The sequence below is a fragment of the Pelodiscus sinensis genome, chromosome 3 (genome assembly GCF_049634645.1).
Source record: "Pelodiscus sinensis isolate JC-2024 chromosome 3, ASM4963464v1, whole genome shotgun sequence".
NCBI classification, from domain to species: Eukaryota; Metazoa; Chordata; order Testudines; family Trionychidae; genus Pelodiscus; species Pelodiscus sinensis.
Genome location: NC_134713.1, coordinates 175,141,845 through 175,162,112, shown reverse-complemented (window position 1 = coordinate 175,162,112; position 20,268 = coordinate 175,141,845). Strand labels below are relative to the sequence as shown.

Genomic DNA, 20,268 nt, shown 5'->3' with positions numbered 1-20,268 from the left:
AACTCAGCAAAAGCTTCATATAAATACATCATTCACAAAATTTAAGGGAGTTCTCAACAGTCGAAATTAATATCTTAAAATGTTCCATTTGGGTTAAAGAAAAAAATATTTACACCCCTTCTAATTAGCTGAGAAATATTCTAAATCTAGTTTTCAGAGGAACAGCTGCACTATCTACTGTTTACAGTACAGTCTGATGCAGCCTACCAGTACAAGTTGTTTTTAGCTCTGAAATATAAATGTGGTGGTCTAAATGTTATTTGTTCAGCTTGTGACTACTATTAAAAAATTTACAATTCTACAGCATTTTTCAGGCGAAGATCACTTTACAAAATTAATGAATTAAATCTTGCAACATCCCTGTAAGATAAGCATTATCTCCATTTTAACTGGGGAAAGTGAGGCACAAAGGCTCAATGACTTGCCCAAGACCACTGCACTGAAGTCTTGTAGAGCTTGGAACAAAACTCGGATATAGACTGTTTGCTGTAAAGGTGCTTTGTGATCCTCAACTGAAAAATGCTGGGCCTTCCATGCAGCGTAAAAACAGAGGTGGATTAATATTCTTGGCTGTCATAGGCACAATGAACATTTGGACCCTCCAGAGGATAAGGATTAGAACTGGTTGGGGGGCACTACAGAGAATCATGCCTGTGCACTTTTCAAAATTGGCAAAGTAGCCTTGGGCAGACACAGAGCAGAAGCAACACGGGCGTAGTTTTTTTGGCAGAGGGCAATGCCACAAGCCAAAAGCGGCAGGAGAAGAGCAGTGCCACACATGGCTTCTGCCTTGGGCACAAAGACCAGCAGTGGAGGCAGCCTGCAACCAGAAAAAGCTGGGACCTGCCATGGGGCAGCCTGGCAGCAGGGAAACCTGGTAGTGGGAGCTGGGCATATTCACGTAGGGTTACCAGATGATTTCAAAAAAATACCGGACACACTTGATCTCAGAGGGTGTGAGGGCAGCCGGGAGGGGAACAGGGCTGGCCAGGGGATATGGCGGGGGGGGGGGGGGAGGGAGAACAACTGGCGGGAAGCAGGGCTGGCCGGGAGAGAATCGCGGGGGAGCGGGGCTGGCCGGGGTGAACCATCCAGCAGGGAGTCGGGCTGGCCAGGAGGGATTCAGGAGGTTCGGGGCTGGCTGGGGGAGATCAGGGAGGGGGGTGAAACTGGATGGCGGGAAGCAGGGCTGGCCGGGAGGGGGTTGGAGGTAGCGGGGGGGAGGAAAACCGGCCAGTGGGGAGCAGGGCTAGCCCGGGCGCACGCAGATGCCAGGGCGCTGCCTGTCCCGCGCATGGTCCCAGCGGGGCACACAGGCGAGTCTGGAACTGGGTATTCCATCCTGCCCTGCCCCCCACCCCCGTCCTCTCTACTGTGTGAGCGTGGCTACCAGCCAGGCAGTACGCAATTACGTACTGATACTCATGATAATAATAAAACTTACTTAATTAGAAAATACCAGACATTTATATGTCCGGTATTTTCTCAATGTTTCCTGGACAGAAAGCTCAAATGCCGGACTGTCTGGTTCAAAACCGGACACCTGGCAACCCTATATGCACTGAGGCACCTGGGTGATGTGCAGCAGCCATTGAGGTTGGGCTAGTAACAGCCACAGTTGTGCTAGTAGTGGCTGGCTCCTGGTTGTCTGTGGCCTTCCCGGAGCTTCTCAATTTCTCTCAGGTTGGAGCAAGGCTTGCACTCCCTATAGAACTTGCCTGCACACCCCAGGGAAAGCACAGGAGGCCAAACCAAAGCCTCTGTCCCTGGATCCCACTGACAGTGGCATGCCCCAAAGAGTGGGGGACATGAGCTGGGAGCTGCTCTCAGACACGCCGATCGCTGCTCAGGGCAGGTGAAAGGTCTGGAGCTCCCCACAGCAGCCCGGTCTCCCTGGGTAGCTCTTACCACTGCCTGGCTCTGGCTTCTGGCCTCACCAGGGGGCAGGGCCCCAAGAGGAAGAGAAGGAGCTGGGCTACAGCTCTACTGATAGTGCCTCCCCATTTTTACCCAGGTTCTGGTATTTCTGTACCCACATTTTCTGCATAAAACAAGTGTGTAGGCCAGAAAGAAGAAAGCTTAAAGACCATGCATATAACCTCCACCTTCCTTTTCCTTCAAAAATATAATTTCCTTCATTCCATTCTGCTGATACCACTGCTGTCTTCCTTGTCATTCAAGCTCACAGTTGCAAAATTATTTTTACTCCTTCCCTCTTCTTTGCCCACACATCCAGCTATTTCCAGACCCTGATTCTCTTCCTCGACATCTTCAAAATCCACCCTTTTCTTCCCATACTCAGAACCAAATCTATCATTCTGTTCCTTGCTATTACTGAAATACCTTTGTGATGGGGTGAGGCAACCCCATCACTACAACCAACGGGGGGGTTGGGATGCCGGAGGTGCATGCGCTTGCGCCACTACGGAAGCGGCAATGCAAGCGTCGGCGAACACTCATGGGGAGGGGGCCAGCACGCGCAGCGCAGGAGCTCGGCGGGCAGAGGCAGGGAGAGTGTGGGGGCCAGGCGCCCTGCCAGTCGCAACGGGTGACGTCACCGGCACGATGGGGGAGGGCGGGGCGGAAAGGTCGGCGGAGCAATCGGCGAGGATGACGTCACCCGCTGGACGGAAGAGAAAGGGGGAGGATAAAAGCTTGGGAAAGGACACGGGAAAGGGGGGAGAGAAGGCAGAGGTAGCAGGTAACAGGGCAGAAGGAGATGATGATGCGGGGAAACTCACCCGAGGGGTTGCGGAGAGGGTCTCCGGCGGCGGGGTTGAATGCTGACCCAGGGCGTGGTCGCGAAGCCCGCGAGTAGGCGAGTTTAGGGGTAAGCTGCCGCCTGCTACCACGGGGAGCACGGTTCCCTGTTAGGGCCCTGGGTCGGGGTCCGGGAGTGTAGGTGGGCCCGGAACCCCCTCCCTGCCGCCAGCAGGCGATATAGGGACTGCAGACAAAGGCAAATTTGCTGCACCTTTTGGTCTCTACAGCGCATGTGCAAAGGGTGGCGCGAGCACTGAGAAGCGGCACGGGTGGCCTATGCAAATAAAGCAGCTATGTGGATCAGATACATGGATGCAGACTCGTGACAACCTTCCTTTCTGACTTCCTAGACTCACATATTTGCTCCTCTTCAGTCCCCGCAAAATATAGCCACTAAAATTCTCTTCCTTGCCTGTTGTTTTGATTGTGTCACTCACTTCCCTCTTTGAATCCAGTAGTTTCTCAGACACTATCACATTATCCTATTTATCCTCCCTGCTCAAGCTCAAAATTTCTCCCTCCCATTCTCCCTTTATTCCTGCAATGGGCTAGTGAGTGGGCTGCGAACTTAGAATGTGCGGTGTGTGCCAATTGAACCATGGCAGCACTTTGATTGGATGCAGAGGGAGGAGCAGACTCTTACATTCAATTTTGTGTCCAATCAGCATGCACTTCACTTCACATGCCCTTGCTTTACGTGCATGTCACTTTAGTAACATCGTTAGGAAAAATCAAACACACATGGAAACCAGTGGAATCTGGCAACCCTGTGTGCATGCAACAGTAAATAAAATGTATTGCAGGCCACACACAGAACCCTGATGGGCCATGTGGCTGTCGGGATGCAGGTTGCCCACCACCGCTCTATTCTAGCTACGTTCCCACCCTTATTCACTCATTTGTCAGCTTCTCAATAATCACATCTGAGCCCTCTTCCATGTGCCCTCATATGTAAGATACAACGTTGTTATACTTACCTCATAATTCCTCCCTGTTCACACAAATTAATCTCTTTCCTGCCCTCGCAAATTCCTTTTAAAGTCCCATAGCAAACTTAACTGATGTGTTTCCATAATCTGTCTATCTGTTCTTAGATTGAGCTCAAGATAAAAATAGCCCTTCTAAAAACTAAGAAAAATGTCTAAATTTCAACACATAGATTGGAATTTCCATTCACTTTATGTTACAACTCCAACTAAAACAAATGAGAAATACAACTCTGAATTTATATGGGAGATGTTGCCTTATTTAGGAAATTTATTATGTAAATATGGAAATTAGATTTCAACTATTTACCCAATATTTTGCACATGGTAATGGAACTCATTCATGGCTTAAGCATGGTGCTTTTGTAACAACCATAACCAATGACTTTCGATCAACACTCAAATCCATTTCAGACTACTCTGGCTATTATTTGTAAATGTATTCAAAATGTTAATACACTAAAAACATACCTACTTTTCAAAGTTGGTATAAAAAAAAATCTGTTTTTCACTCTAAATGACAAAAAGATAAATTCCACTTTGTTACCTGGCATCTGTGCACTGCATCTATGGAATACAGTCAACATTCCAATACTTCCCTGAACTCCAAACACCAGACATCTAAGTTGATTAACTCATATTTAGCTAAAGACAGGCAGAATGGAAACTAACATACTTATCTTCTCCTGATTCCTTCTCTCTCATATTTGGTGCTATAAGGAAAAAATGTCAACTCTCTTGGTAAAAGCACATACTGAAATTTGACTTAAGTAGCTCTTTTCTTGTTTATACGTGTATTTATCTGTTATTCTGTCTTCTTAATAATCACTGAAAAAACTTAAACAACGAATGGTCCTGTAGCATCTTAAAAACTAACAAAAATGTAGATGGTATCATGAGCTTTTGTGGGCACAACCCACTTCTTCAGAAGAATGGAGAAAGGGGTTCAGAGGTACAAATAAATAGCAGAAAAATGGGAATGGGGAGGAAAGAAAAGGAAAAAAAATCTTGTCAATTAGAGTGTCCCTGCTAAATGAGGCTAACAAAGTGGGCTGTAAGTGCCCGGCACTTAGCTTTTGATGTTGTGAGGGTGTTGAATGTAGCAGCCTATTCACTTCATGTCTTTGCTCAGACCTTGACTGAAGGTGTCAAATTTGTAAATGAAGGCAAGTTCTGCAGCTTCTCTCTCCAGCTGGTTTTTGAAATTGCTTTGTAATAGTACCGTCACCTTTAGATCCATTAATGAGTGCCCAGGCAAGTTAAAATGTTTCCAAATAAGTTTCTTGTGTGTTACCATTTCAAATGTCTGATTTGTGTATATTAATTCTTTGCTGTAGAGACTGTTTAGTTTGGCCAATATACATGGCAGAGGGACATTGCTCGCACTTGATGGCATAGATCACATTAGTGGATGTGCAGTTGTATGAGCCTCTGATGTGGTGGCTTATGAGCTTAGATCCTGTGATGATGTCACTTGAATAGGTGTGTGGACAGAGTTGGCACCGGAGCTGATTGCAGGAGTCGGTTCATGTGTGAGTATGATGGAGGTGTGTTGCATGGTTTCTGGAAATAATTTGTTTCAGGTTAGGGGACTGTCTATTGGGAAGAATTGGCCTCTCCACCAAGGCTTGTGAGAGAAAAGGATAATTTTCCAGGAGCAATTGTGGATTGTAAATGATGCACTGGAGGGGTGTAATTTGGGGGCTGTGGGTGATGACCAGTGGTGTTCTGTTATTTTGTTTATTAGGCTTATATTGAAGAAGCTGATGCCTGGGTACTCGTCCGGCTCTGTCAATCTGTTTTTTCACTTCCGTGGGTGGGTATTTAAGTTTTAAGAATGCCTGATATAGATCCCATAGGTGTTTGTCTCTGTCTGTGGGACTAGCACAAATCCGGTTGTATCTTAGTCTCTAAAGTGCTGCAGGACCATTCGTTGTTTAAGCTTTTTCAGTTACCGACTAACACGGCTACCCTTTGAGACTTAATAGTTATTGGTATTTTTACTGAAAACTTCAATTATTAAAAATAATTGTGAATTCAGTTTACAACATTTTTATCTATTAAAATAAATCCACCACTTCCAGGACAGAGAATATTATACTTAACACAACACGTTCTCCTCTAAAATGAAGGAAAAATATTTAAATACCATTGCTGTTACCAATGATAATTACTATTTAAAAATTTCCATCGGGTATTGTTTCTTAGGAGCATGTCAGTTCCTTTAATCTGCTATACCAAGGCATCACAATTTTTAATAAATTCTAAATTTAGCCATCCACATATACTAATCTTTACCCTTTTTGTAAGTTAATAATTGCAAATGACTAATGTTTATAGATAGTTTAAACTTGAAAATTCACTAAAAAAAGAATGCTTATTTTGTCACTGAAAGTTGCTATGACAACAACTACAATGTCTTTAAGGACTTTAACTTCATTATATGAATACTATCACAAGATACTGTAAAGAAAAATATTGTGTTTATATGGTTCTCTTTTATGCAAATGGAATGATAGTTATTTTATTGCATTGTTTAAAATAATATATTTTGGATTGGTAGGAAAACCTTCAATCTATCTTTAAACTCCATAACAATGTGTCTCAGTAATGAACATCAATAGGTGTAACTTGGTTTTGAGAGTGACCCTACTATTCTTGATTCACAGGCTCAATGACAGGTGAAAACTGAAATGAAGTTTTTTGTACTAAGATTAATTATATGCTGTGCACATGGACATGTAAAAAACAAGGGGAGCAGGACTATAAAATACAGTAGGGGAAAAAAGCCTCTAACTCAAAGAAGGGATTCTACAGAATAGTCTACAAATAGCCTTATTTCCAATAAGGCATGAACAGTTGAAAAATACACATCTACAAACCAAAGAGCTCCACCTATAGTTTAAAAATAGATGTTATTAAATAAAAGCACCAAGTATCGTTAGTAGGGTCTTATGTACAAGGCTTGCTAATGTACATAGAACTACAGTAAATGCTAGTCTTAAACAGAGATGCCTTTTATAGCATTCAAAATACTGTTATCTAACAATACAAATAAATAAAAAATTTTCTAGGATAATTTCGAAAAATATTTAATCCAATGATAAAACTTTTTGATATATTGCCCTCTGGAAATGGTTCACAAGATTTTCCAATTAAATTAAAATAAATGTTTAAAATTCATACATTTTTAAAGACTACCCTGCAATATAGAAATTATGTAATCCTTTTCTTCTGAGAATTTACAAAAAAGTTAATTATCAGAAATCAAACACTGATTATCAAACTACAATAACACTTGGAGGCAAAATTCTACCCTCATTCACATCCTGCAATTTCCACAGATTTAAGTGAAGATATGCAGGGCAAAATCCTGGGAATTTCACCATTGATTTCAATAAGGCCAGGATTTCACCCACAGGGTGTAATACAGAGAGGAAATGAGTTCTAAAGCCCTAATCCTGCTAAGATTTTACACAGATATTAAACTTTAAGCAAAAACAGTTAATTATTTTCACTTAGTTCTATTAAGTGGCCTGACCCTGCAAGCAGTTACATTCATGAGAAGAGCCATAATGCAGGAGCAACCATTAGCCATCTAGGCCTCAACATTGTTTCTTTACATGAACTTTACTGTTTTGTATGTCATCATTTTAAAATGTAATAAAAAAAAAACTGGGGAACTTCACCCCCTGCTCACTATGCTCGCCAGTCTCTCTCTCTCTGGGGGTATTCAATCCCAGCTCTCTGCTCGGCCACTGGGTGGGCCAGGCTGATGCTCCACCAGCCCCGACTCTTCCCCCACCCCAATCACCTGGCCACACCAGCCCCAGCCCAGGCCATGCCAGCTCCAGTTCCCCTCATCCGCAGCCCAGTCCCAGCCCTTCCACCCTCGCTGAGGCCTAACCCTAATCCTTTGCTCCCCACGAGTCAGGGAAGGCTGAGCCCCAGGCCTGTTTTGTTGGCCCCTGGACAACCCCAGGCATGCTTCTGGGGAGGGGAGCCTTGCCATAGCTAAAGCTGCTGCCCATGTAGGGCCAGCGGGGCTCAGAGCTTCTGAGCCCCAGGAGGGGGTCGGAGATCATGGCCTGGACTTGGGGGTTGGGCTGATGTCCCACATGAATTTTTTTATATATAGCGAGAGAGATAAGGAAAAAAGTAAAGAAAAATTCCTTTTCACTGGTAGGGTGGATACTGTTTCATAACTAATTTTAATGGACTTTGCATATCTGCATCAAACAAACAGCAAACTATGCCATAGAAAAATTCCTGATATTTCAGTGGGTGAATTCAAATGTATAAAAATAAATTTCCTAAGCAACCAGCATGTGTTCTTCAGAAACACAATGATTCAGAGATATTGGCATCTCCTTAGAATCCTCATTGGATCTGTCCTTTCAGTCGGAGCCTTGGTACACATCCAAGAGCAGAGTTTTTGAGATACAGCAGGCGGTTTACTTCATGCCTCAGAACATGCTCATAAGAAGGATTGTGCTCATAAGAGGGAGGATAGGGAGGTTAGGTTGGGGGATGGAGGTAAATGGCACCAAATAGCCTGTGTGTATTATTTATAGGGCCCATTTGTCTGTGGTGATGGAAGCCCACGCCACATAGAAGGGAGTCAAATGTTGTCAGCACGGGTAGATGGGGGGGGGGGGGTGTCTCACAGATCCTTGACCAAGTTTTGCATAAGATGTTTTGCATAAGATGATTGCGATGGAGGTGGCCAATGTCTCTGGGGTCTTTGTCTCATACTGTTGCTGGACATATTGGGCGAACCTGGAGTGCTGACAGGGATATGTTTTTTGTTTTCTTGGCGGTTGCAGGTGTGTATGTCCAAATGTAGAGATAGTTACTTAGAAGTTCTTCAAAATGTGGAGAATTCATTTGTCTTCAAGGCAAATAAGCTTCCAGCCATCAAAAGGAAGCACCTCCACCATGGACTGTATTTCTCGGGGCAAGCAAGAAGATTGGAACCAGTATGTTTAGTATGACCACAGCAGTAGCTGTGGGTTGTGCCACCAGGTTTACCACATCTAAAGACACCTGTAGAGTGTTTCTAGCTTCAAGATGAACTTTGGTCATAATGGATTTAAATTAGTCCCTTTTTTCTTCCTGTAGCCTCTTCTTGCCATTTGTTTTCAGGCTTAGCCATATTGTATGGCTGCAGTTCATCTGTCCTCCATATTGGGCCACTTTCTTCTTGCCTTCTGTTTGTCCTTAGTATATACTCTGTTTCAGCGCCTTTTGATGTGTATTGATTGGTCAGCTTTATATCAGTGATAGTTAGAAATCTGCCTAGTAATCTGGAAAGAATGGGAAACTCTACAGGACCAAGCATATAGTCTGTGTAGTAACAAGAAAAAGTGTACAAGGACTCAGCACACATTGCTCTGTGCTATCCATTTTAGAGGCAGCTAGTGTTTGTATTGCTCTTTTGCTTCGGATCAAGAGGAGACAAACTGCCTGGTTCAGCTCTCTAGCTCCTGTCAATGTCCGTGTTACTGTTCCTGATTTGTGGATCCTGAGTGAAGAGGTCCAGTCCTGGTTCTTGTTTGTGGCTGCTGATCCTGTTCCTGCACAGATTATAAAGTGGAAGAAATCTTTTTTATTGTTAAGATGTAGTGGCCCTGTGATGGGGTATCTGCCCCACATTGTAGAAAAAGAGATTAAAAGCAGCTTTACAGAGGCTGCACAGTAGACAACCAACCAGAGAATGGCTGAGAAAAGCAGCCAATCAGGGCATAGCAGGCCCATATATAAAGAGAGCTGCAAGACAGAGGAGTCAGTTTTCTTTTGGGAGCCCAGGGAAGAAGTACTGGGTCCCTAAAGGAACTACCAGCACCCTGGACAGAGCAATGCTGGGCAGGATTAGCAGGAGTGAGAGGAAGCTCCAGATAGATGGCTTCCAGACTGAGGCCCTGACACAAGGACAGATGAAGTGGTAGGGCTGTCAGGAAGTGGCCCAGGGATTGAGGTGGCACAGCTGGAAGAGGAGCAGTACATGGCTGTCAGCTATAGGGTCTCTGGGTGGGCTGGAACCTGGATTAGCATGTAGGCCTGGCTTTCCCCAAGCCCCAACTTACCACTGAGGGGGAGTAGCCATGGGTTACAGTTTACCATTGAGGGATATGGCTAGAAACAGGACTGCAGTTGACCACTAAGGCAAGTGATTGGAGAGTGAACTGCTATGCTCCTGGACAGAGGGAGACTGGAGTGAGGCATGTGTCCTGAAGAGGATTCTGTGATCCTGGAGAGAACACAGGTCCCAGAGTGGAGGTGAAGGTGGGTGAAACACCACCTGAAGAGGGAGTAAAAACTGGCTGGACTCAGATAATTCCCAAGACAACAAACAGGAGGTGCCAGAGTGGTGAGCACAACTTATTACAGGCCCATATTTGATTGGCTGCAATGTGGACTTCAAGTCCAATTGGAGTTAATCTGAGCATAAGGTACAAGGCATGGAAAGGTGTGCTGTAAGTGTCGTGTCTTAATAATATCAAGTGTACTATTAATGTTATTGCAATGCTGTTCTGTTTAATAAATGTTTTAATGTTTAACTTTAACAAAGGGAACATGTGACAGAAGTGATGATTTTTGTTGTTTGTGCCACAGAAACTATCTTTTCGTTGGGCTGCAGCAATCACTGTTCTTCAGTTTAAAATGCCAGAACATGCTGAGAAAATTTGGAACATCAACAATGTGCAAGTTCCTGAACAACACCTTCAGTCTTTTTTTCTCCCATTCATGACAGTACCTTTTGTTAAATCATCCTCCTTGCCTAGCACAACTTCCTTTATATCAAGCAACTGTCATCTCCTACACATACCTCACTTGGTTTGGTTTGTCCTCCGTCTCTAAATCAACACCAGTATCCTCTGTCACATCTCACACATTTGATAAGTTTATAAAAGTAAAAACACTCCAAATCTCCACAGAACAGCAGTGATATTAGTGTGACTTAAGAGAACTGGGTGCAGTACTCAGAAGATCTGGATTTTGTCTCTGATCTGCTATACAAGCTACTTCATCTGTCTGTCTTTCTTTGATTGTAAACACTTTTGGATAGGAAAGCTATGTTTTTGCCTATCACAATAGGTACCCAATCACAGTAGGAGGTGGCGAGCACTGCTGTAATACTAAAATGTGAGTGTCACTGAACTGTGTGAGGTAAGCAAATTCTATTATACGCAACTGTAACTCATCCACCCACAACGTATCATCAGAGTTTGATCTCTGGACCTTCAGCACTGCAGAATAATCAGCAGTCACTACAGTGAAAGAAGTAACTTCAATAACTGGCAGCAAGAGTAGGCTGTAATCATTTGAGAATGCACAACATGCTGAAACAATGGTTACATATGTACGAGTAGCCTCATTTTACCTATAGCATAATCAGGCACATACATTTGAGAGGTTCTTAATAAGAGGCAGTATGGATAGTGAAATCAGATTTGTCTGCCATATTGCTTCTCAGTTTAGTATGAGGCCTTGCTCGATAACAAGTATTATGAAGGGAAGGAACTGAATTACCAACAAGTTAGAAAATATAAGTGTAAGGTCACATAAGTGCAAATGCCCCAAGCCCAATGTTTATTTTGATAGGGCAATTAGGACAGGAAGGAGGATCTATTTAGTCTGATTCCCATCTTGAATTACAGTTATATGTGCCATACTAAAAAGAGACATTCAAGAGCATGCCCAGTACATGCAGTATCTTGAAAAATATTAGCAGAAAAGAAAGCCTCTTGCAATCTCCGCTGAACATAATACAGATTGCAAATGACAATTCTGACATTTTATAATTCAAACAGCTCTGAATGGATTTCCAAATGGACAACAAAAGGTGCCTCTCTGACATGAGGTCACTGACATATTCTTCCCCATCACCACCATCATATTCCCTCATCCTATGTCCCAGCACAATTAGAGTTCTTTTCTTTACATTATCCATTTCCTTCTTTCTAAACCAATTAATTTTTTATTTTGTTATTTTCCTCCTGCTAATTTTGTGTTTTTCCATGTCGGTCTCTTTTTTGTTCTCCTTTCCAATATTGCTTTTTGTTCCTCTTCCCAGTTCTCCCACACAACAGAAGGCTAACAATTGCTCAGGAGTCAAGACGGTATGTTTCTATCAAACCTGATTTATGATTGTTACAGTAAGACACTGATCTCTAAATCTAATTTTTCATTCTATTCAGAATCATTTTAACAAATTTGACAGGTTAGTGAAGCTAACACACATTGACACACAAATACTTACATTGCATTTACTTTATCTTCTGGGCCCTGAATTTGGCCAGTAACAGTCCCTTGTCTGGTATTTTTAACCCAGCCAACTATTCCCATTTTCCTAGCTTCATCTTCTGTGTACTGATTTGGAAAATAAAACAAAATATACACACAGTATATTCAGTACCAGCAGTTATGACGCACACATATTGTGCATGAGTAGTCTTAGAGCCCCAGTTCCATTTCCACAGCTTTCTTAAAACCTACACTCCTAAAAAGTATCTGTAGATATTAATGCATCTACTCAGACACCGTGATTTTCCTGCCAGTTCTGGTCTTGCAGCAGAAGCAGCTATTTTTTCTACAAGACAGTGAGATTTTTCCACTGTACTTATCAGTTTTATCATAACATCACCTCTTGGCTCTACTTCCAAGTTACACTACTGGCAATAAAGGAAGTAGCAATATAGCTTCTTTGGTTTTGTTTTCCCATGATATATCAGAACCTATTGATGGTTCCCTGGCAGGAGGAGGGATAAAATCTACAATCTCCATGTAAGAATTGTCAACATATGTTATCTTCTTGTGCAGAGATTAAGGGTCTTTCACATCACCCTTATAGCTGCAACTTCAAAAAATAACACTGGCAGCAAAAACAAAGGGCTGTAAAAACTTCATCTTTTGTTAAAGCACTTTTGAATTTACTACACTTCCTTAAAAGAGCCATGACACCTCATCTTCAAGCAAACTGTCAAAATAATTAGCAAGTTTCCTTGAGAAGTAAATGAAGGAGAGCAAAACACTAGAAGAAGAGGGAATTGTAGTAGCAATAAAGATTGAAGTTTAGTAAATTGTTTGAGGTGTTAATATGGCTCTGTTTACAATAAATTATTATTATTGTGATTGCTTGTCATCTATTCACTTCCTATGCTGGCTTCGGCCACTTGAATTTATCTCCTTTTTTAAAGTTTTGCCATGCTGTATTTTCTCTCTCTCGTATCTAGGTAACATATACCTTGTTATAAAGATATATTTTAAACCCAAAAACTGTACAGACTCGTTCAGAAATCCAGCAAAGAATTATTCCACCGAAAGAAAATGTCAACCATTATTAGCCAACAAATGGTCTTCTACTTCTTCATATATTAGTTGCATAAATATATATGTCACAGGTATTTTAACATGGCTGCTTTTCTAAATCAATCATCTTTATCCAGTTGCATATATCACACTCAGATTTTACTATTAGCCTCTGGGGACTTATTCCATATGCACTCAACTGGGCTGATCTAGGCTATTATTAATGAATAGTAATTATCTGTTAAAAGTTCACTGGAAAACTGTTCCTGCTTAGACACTATCAGAACAATTTCTAAACAACAATAATTTCTAATTTCTTAACAATTAAACAACATTGTTTTATTATATTTTGTCATATCTGTTAAAAAGTAATAAAGAGAATTTTAAATTTATCTATTCAGTCACATTTGTTTGTAGATAAGGCATCAAAATATGAGAGAGGCACAGACTTGTTTGTTTTCTCATACAATACACTCAATATTCACTTCTCTTCACTTAAATAAATATAAAGCAGGCCCAGGATGATGTCACAACTTTCAATTACACAGATTGACACTTCCAAGTTAACAATACTTAACACAAAGCAATGGACCATATCTCTCATAGAGTGGCAACTCAACACAAGAGCCCAAAGTAGCTGGATAGACCAGAGTGGGTGGAATGAATGATGTCACTAATTAAAAACATGTTATATATCCTAAGTCCTTCAGTCATTTCAACTTTCAGCTGTTTCACAAGAATAATCATATACTGAAAAAGCCTTATCTTTAATATTAAACATAGGTCAATATTTTCAGAAAATATAGTATTCTAGCTATTTCCACTCTGTAAAACAAGTTTCCTCGTTTTCTGAATTTCTGCTTATTTTTTTTTTAATTGGAATGCTCCTGCTGCAAATTCAGAACAGGTGGAGAAGCTTTGATGAGTTTTGAGCTGCAGAGACCAAACTTTCACATCGTGTGTTTACTAGACATCATCTGTCAGAAAAAAATCATAACCATGATAGATTAATTTTTTTAATTTTCTGAACAATTAAAACGGTACACTTATTTTCATGAAAAAATAAAGGAACATCCATTGCTTCAATAGCTCAAAACTGACATTTTCTGAAAGTCAACATATTGTCAGGCTCTTAAAATGTTTAAATTCAGGGTGCATACACACAATCACCATCCCGATCAAGGCCTCTAAGTATTACTGTGATACAAACAAACTGAATAACATCAATATGAATATTTTTGTAAAAAAACTATTTTAACAGTAGGATTAGTTTATATCATATATCTACTATAAAAAGAACCTATGATTTAAAAAACAGCAACAAAAAACACAAAATATTTAACCCTGTCCAGCTCAGAACTGAAAATGCCAACAGGATGCCTTTGTATATAGGCCTCCTACAATATTTTTAGCACTGGAAATACCACACTGTTGAAATGTAAAATTGGCCCCGTACATGCTGCCTTACCATTCTGAAGCAGACACCTAAAAAAAAAAAAAAAGATAAGACAGATTAATTTAACAGAATTAATGCTATTGCTAACAGCTTCACCTAATTTGTGTGTCTGTAAACTCAGTTGAGTATTAGAGGCTGCATCTAATTTTCTGCGAAACTTTATTGGTCATATATGTTTATCACAATTCTAAAATATGGATAGCTACTTAGGAGTCAGGTTCATATATATGTACATATTTGTTTTGATTTTATTATTAGAGCTCCACCAAATTCATGGTCCATTTTAATCAATTTCACTGTAATAGGATTTTAAAAATTCTACATTTCATGATTCAAGCTATTTAAATCTGAAATGTCATGGTGCGTAATTCTAAGGTTCCTGACCCCCAAAAGAGTTATGTACGAGTTGCAAGCTTATTGGGGTGGGGGAGTTGCAGTACAGATACCCTTCTTCACTGCTGCTGATGGCGGCACTACCTTCAGAAGTGGGTAGCTGAAAAGCAGCAGTTGCTGGCTAGAAGCTTAGCTCTGATGGCAGAGCCGTTACCAGCAGATAGAATGGTATTGTACAGCCACCCTTACTTTTGCGCTGTTGCTGAAGTGCCACCTTCAGAGTAAGGATGTTAGATGTAGTTTATTTTAGTAATCACATAGCCACAAACATGTTTAGGGTTCACATGGTCACTAAAATGCTCCCTCTCCACCTCCTCCACCCCCCAGGGAGGGCAGGGCTGGCAGCTAGTGCATTCCCAGCTACTTCTGGGGAGCCACCTGCCATCTCGCACTGCTGCCTCTGTACCACCCCACAGACAGAAGCTGCTCCCTCATCCCACCTGACCCCCACCCAGTGCTGCTTCTGATAAAGAGACAGCAGAGTGGGGGGGGGGGGGGAAACAGGTGGCTCAGCGGGATCTGGTGCTTGCAAGGAGATGGCTTTTAAGATGTCTCCCCGTGCTTATTAGCTCCCGTGGAGCTGGAAGGCAGCAGGCGTTCGGGAGGGAAGGTGTCTCTGTGGGAACCGGCACATGTGGAGAGCCAGCTTAAAAGACAGCTTGCCACAGGCACTGGCTCCTGCCTCTCCCACCTCAGATACAGAAGCAGCCAGGGGCGTGGGCATATCGTGTTTGGATTAACCAGTAAAACCAGACTTATTGGTTAATTGTTTAAACGACTATATACTCACATCCCTACTTCAGAGCTGGGCACCTAGACAACAAATGCTGCTTTCTAGTATTGCCACCCTTATTTCTAATATTGCCACCCTCATTTCTGTGCTGTCGCTGGCATAGCATGGCTTCAGAGTTGGATGACTAGCCAACAGCAACTGCTCGCCAGCCATCCAGCTCTGAAGGCAGCATAGAAATATGGACGGCAATACTGTAACTCCCCTAAAATAACCTTTCAACTCTCCCTTTTGGTTCAGGACCCCCAATTTGAGAAACACTAGTCTTCCCCATGAAATCTGTAGCATACAAGGTAAAAGCACACAAAAGACCAGTTTTTATGCTTTGTGATCTGTTTTTCATGGCTATGAATTTGTTTTTCATGGCTACTTATGATGGTCTTCCTTAGGACAAATAATGAAAGAGAAAATGTCTTACCCGTAATTCTGCTTCACTGAAGATATTCTTTTCAAGGATTCTCTATCCCTAACCTTAACTTCTTAGCAATACAGTAAAAGAACACTTCTACAGCTTCAAGTTTTAATCCTTGAAGACAACCATAGGAAGGTAAGAGAGAAGCCAAGTCCCCTTGATTCTTGCATCATGTACTTATTTTTTCTCTAGGCATCCCAGAAGCCCTTCACCCTTTTATTTTTTTATTAGCCATCTTATGATGGACATCTTGAATTAGCATTTTCTTTCAGGGAACTCTGCCTACCATTTAACTGAAGAAATAGATTGGAATGTTCAGAAAGCTCAAAATAACAAGTAGGGGACATGACTTGCACTCTAAGCCACCACTGTTGCCCTCAAGACTCACAAACTAGGGGAGTTCCTACATCATCTGCTAAGGAGACAAGACCTTCAGCCAAAATCCTGCATAAATAGTATCTTTACAGAATGTCAGCAGTCTCCAAGTACAAAATAAATGCTATGTTATATAAACATATTGTCAAGCTTTTAGCTATCCCACCAAAAATTAAGGTTGCTAAATTTATTATATTATATCTATATCTATATAACCACCTATGCATTTATTGCTGAAAACTACAGAACACTGTCTGAACTGAGATAGTTTGGTGTAACACTAAGCCCTAAATTATGAAAGATACATAAGACTTATAGCATGCATTAAACCAGTGGTGCCCAACCAGTTCTGAAGCATGAACAAGCCACACTTGACTGGCCCAACAGCCACATTCTTCAAGCCAACTATTCACACTCAACTGGCCAAATAGACACACATAGCTAGTGTTGGATACCATGTCATTAAACTAGCAAATAACTTAATTATTTATTTGAATTGCTGCAATGTTTAATGGCCCCCTGCCAACATCAGGCTCTCATTGAGCTAGATATACTATGAACTATGGGTCTCTGTCATTCAGTTTATGTTTTTATTCTCATTTAATGTTCTTTTGCACCATCCACTCAAGTATGCAGTGTAAGGCCAACTTTACCACTGAAAGTGTTGGTAAATCTGTTTTTAATGGTACATTGTATGCCAGTCCATGCCTGAGGGTCCCAGTTGCCGACCCTGGGCTCCTGGATGCTGGTGCTAGGGGTATATCTAGACCACAGCCAGTACTTTTGAAAAAACGAGACGCTTTTTCAAAAGAAAGCACCCAGGCAGTCTGGATGCTCTTTCAAAAAAAAAAGCAGTTCATGTCCAATAATGCCTTTTTTCAGAAGAGCACTTGTAAAAATAGGTGTTATGCCTCATAAAATGTGGTTTTCCGCGATCAAAAAACCTGCCGTGCTCTTTCGATTTACTTTCGAAAGAACACAGCAGCAGTCTAGACACAAGGGAAGTTTCTTTGAAAAAAGGCCACGTTTTTCAGAAAACCCCTGTAGTCTAGACACACCGAGAGACGACTCCTTCTGCAGCCACCGATGCGACGCTCAAGCGCTCGCACTGCAAAGCTACGGGGAGAAAAACGGCTGGAATAACTAGCTGGCTGGGAGGGGCCGGGTCGCAGCCGAGAAGTGAATCCAACCCGCCCGCCCGACGGGCACCAGCAGGGGCTTCACCAGCCCCTGGCTGTACAAGCCACTTAGGCGCGCGGAGGCTTTAGCAGCACGCTCTGCCCAGAGGAGGCCACTCCTGTAAGTCGTTGGGAAAGGGCGGGGCCGGGCCGCTCGCTCGCCTCAGCCTCGCGCCAGAAGCCAACTCGGAGTTTCGCGCATGCGCGCTCAACCGCGCCGCGTTTAACCCAGCCTGAGGGCCCTGGCGCCGCGCCCTTACCCTGCACGCGGCCGAACACTTCGTAGTCCACTGACTTAAGGCCACCGGAAACCTTAACGAGGCCGGACATGGCGCGGGACTGCTCGGTTCTGCTGCGGGCGCGCTGCGCGACCCTCCCGCAGGGCTCCGCGAGAGGGGCTCGGACGGCAGCGCGCGGGGCTCAAGCTTCTTGCAAAAGCGGCCGCCTGCCAGGCTGAGCCTGTCCCTGCTGAGGCCGCTGGGAGCCGCGGGAACGTGTCTCTCCCCCCCCCCCGCGCGCCTTGAGAGAGACCCCGAGAGCGGAGCTGACAGGGCGGCAGAGGCGCCTGAGACTCTCAGGCAGGGCAGAGCTCCCGGGTATGCGGAGCCCCTCCCCCCCCACCAGCCCGAGGGGCCCCTAACGAGGGGAAACGCCCACAGGGACCCGCGGGAGAGGGACGCACCGTCCTACACTGAGCGTCCCGACAGAGCTTAGTATTAGTCCCTCGCCTCCTCTGAACTCTCCCCACCTGCGAAGCCTAGTGTCGGGGCAGGCGGCGTGTGGGGATTTGGGAAAGGGCTCCTAGGAGGGAATCTCTCCCTTGGCCTCCCAGGAAGCAAGGGTGGGGTTGGGCGCGGGGGAGGGGTGCAAAAACTCCTTCAAACTGCTCCATGAATAACAGAGTTGGGGCAGGCTCTGCACTTGTTTTTCACTGGGTGGAGATGCCTTCATAGAATCTCATGGATCACAGACCTTTCCTCCCTAAACAGGCAGGACAGCTTCTTTTCCATTTGTTATCAGGGAACAACTCTGTGACCGTTGCTAAAATTGAAAGTAACTTTAGAAAGGTATTTCATTGTAGAACAAAATTATCAACATCAGAGTAATAAACAGGCATCATTAGGTCAAATTACAAAGGATGAATTGAATATAAGCAATGCAAGTATGTTTATCGGGGGAGGGGGGGACTTAAGGCCCTGGGGCTGGATGCAGCCCCCAGTTTGCTTGGATCTGGCCCCTAAGGCTCGGGGCTCCCCCCCACCATTGGGGAACCCATGCTGATAAGAGGTGGGGTGTGGGATTTTGTTTCTCACTTGTCTGGAGCCCCTTACTTATTTTTCAGAAATAAAGGTTCCCTACCTCTGATGTAGGGACAAGATTAGAAAGGCAAAGACACAAAATTAGCTCAATCTAGCTAGAGACATAAAGGCTACATCTACATTGGCCCCTTCTCCGGAAGAGGCATGTTAATTTCCAACTTCAGAATAGGGAAATCCGCGGGGGATTTAAATAAACATGGCTGCCGCTTTTTTTCCGGCTTGGGGAAAAGCTGGAAAAAAGCGTCTAGACTGGCGCGATCCTCCGGAATAAAGCCCTTTTCCGGAGGATCTCTTATTCCTACTTTCCGGAGGATCGCGCCAGTCTAGACGCTTTTTTCTGGCTTTTCCCCAAGCCGGAAAAAAAGCGGCGGCCATGTTTATTTAAATCCCGCGGGGGATATTTAAATCCCCCGTGGATTTCCCTATTCTGAAGTTGGAAATTAACATGCCTCTTCCGGAGAAGGGGCCAATGTAGACGTAGCCAAAGGGTAATGAGAAAACATTCTACAGATATATTAGAAGTAAGAGGAAGACTGAGGACAGGGTATGCCCATTGCTCAGCAAAAAGGGAGAAACAAGAACAGGAAACCTGGAAATGGCAGAGCTGCTTAATGACTATGTTTAGGTTTTCACCAAGAAGATTGATGGTGATGGGATGCCTAACCTAGTAAATGCTAGTGGAAATGGGGTAGGTTTAGAAGTTAAAATAAAAAAACAAGTTAAAATTACTTAGAAAAGGTAGATGTCTTCAGGTCACCAGGACCTGATGAAAAGCAACCTAGAATACTGAAGTAGCTGATAGAGGGGGTATCAGAGACTTTAGCAATCATCTTTGAAAGGTCATGGAAGTGGGGAGAGATTCCAGAAAACTGGAAAAGGGCAAATATAGTACCAATCTGTAAAAAGGGAAATAAGAACAACCCAGGAAACTACAGACCAGTCAGCGTAACTTCTGAGCCAAGGAAGATAGTGGAGCAAATAATTAAAGAACTCATCTGCAAACATCTGGAACATAATAAGGTGATAGGTAACAGCCAGCATAGATCTGTAAAGAACAAATCATGTCAAATCAAGCTAATAGCTTTCTTTGATAGGATAGCAAGTCTTGTGGATAAGAGAGAAGCGGTGGATGTAGTATAACTAGACTTTAGTAAAGCCTTTGATATGGTCTTGCATGACCTTATCAATAAATTAGGGAATACAACTTAAATGGGACTACAGTAAGGAGGGTTCATAACTGGCTGGATAACCATTTTTAGAGAGTAGTTATTAATGGTTCGCAAT

At 43.1% G+C, this 20,268-nt stretch overlaps 1 protein-coding gene across 4 annotated transcripts in view; it reads right to left on the bottom strand.

The window, feature by feature from the left end:
* ACYP2 (acylphosphatase 2) overlaps positions 1-18,199 on the bottom strand; it is a 94,254-nt gene extending 76,055 nt beyond the window's left edge. Inside the window, exons 1-3 of one of the 4 annotated variants that reach the window (XR_012902986.1) lie at positions 17,926-18,199; positions 14,518-14,546; positions 12,013-12,122 (exon numbers count right to left, since the gene is read on the bottom strand). Coding sequence is in view for 2 of the 4 variants with exons in the window: in XM_075925479.1 (XP_075781594.1) it covers positions 12,013-12,122; positions 14,518-14,546; positions 17,926-17,995 (209 nt within the window). In the remaining 2 variants the exon portion in view is untranslated. The remainder of the gene's footprint in view (positions 1-12,012; positions 12,123-14,517; positions 14,547-17,925) is intronic. The other 3 variants (XR_001368205.3, XM_075925479.1, XM_006122113.4) reach the window with 3 other exon arrangements.
* Positions 18,200-20,268: the final 2,069 nt, after the last annotated feature.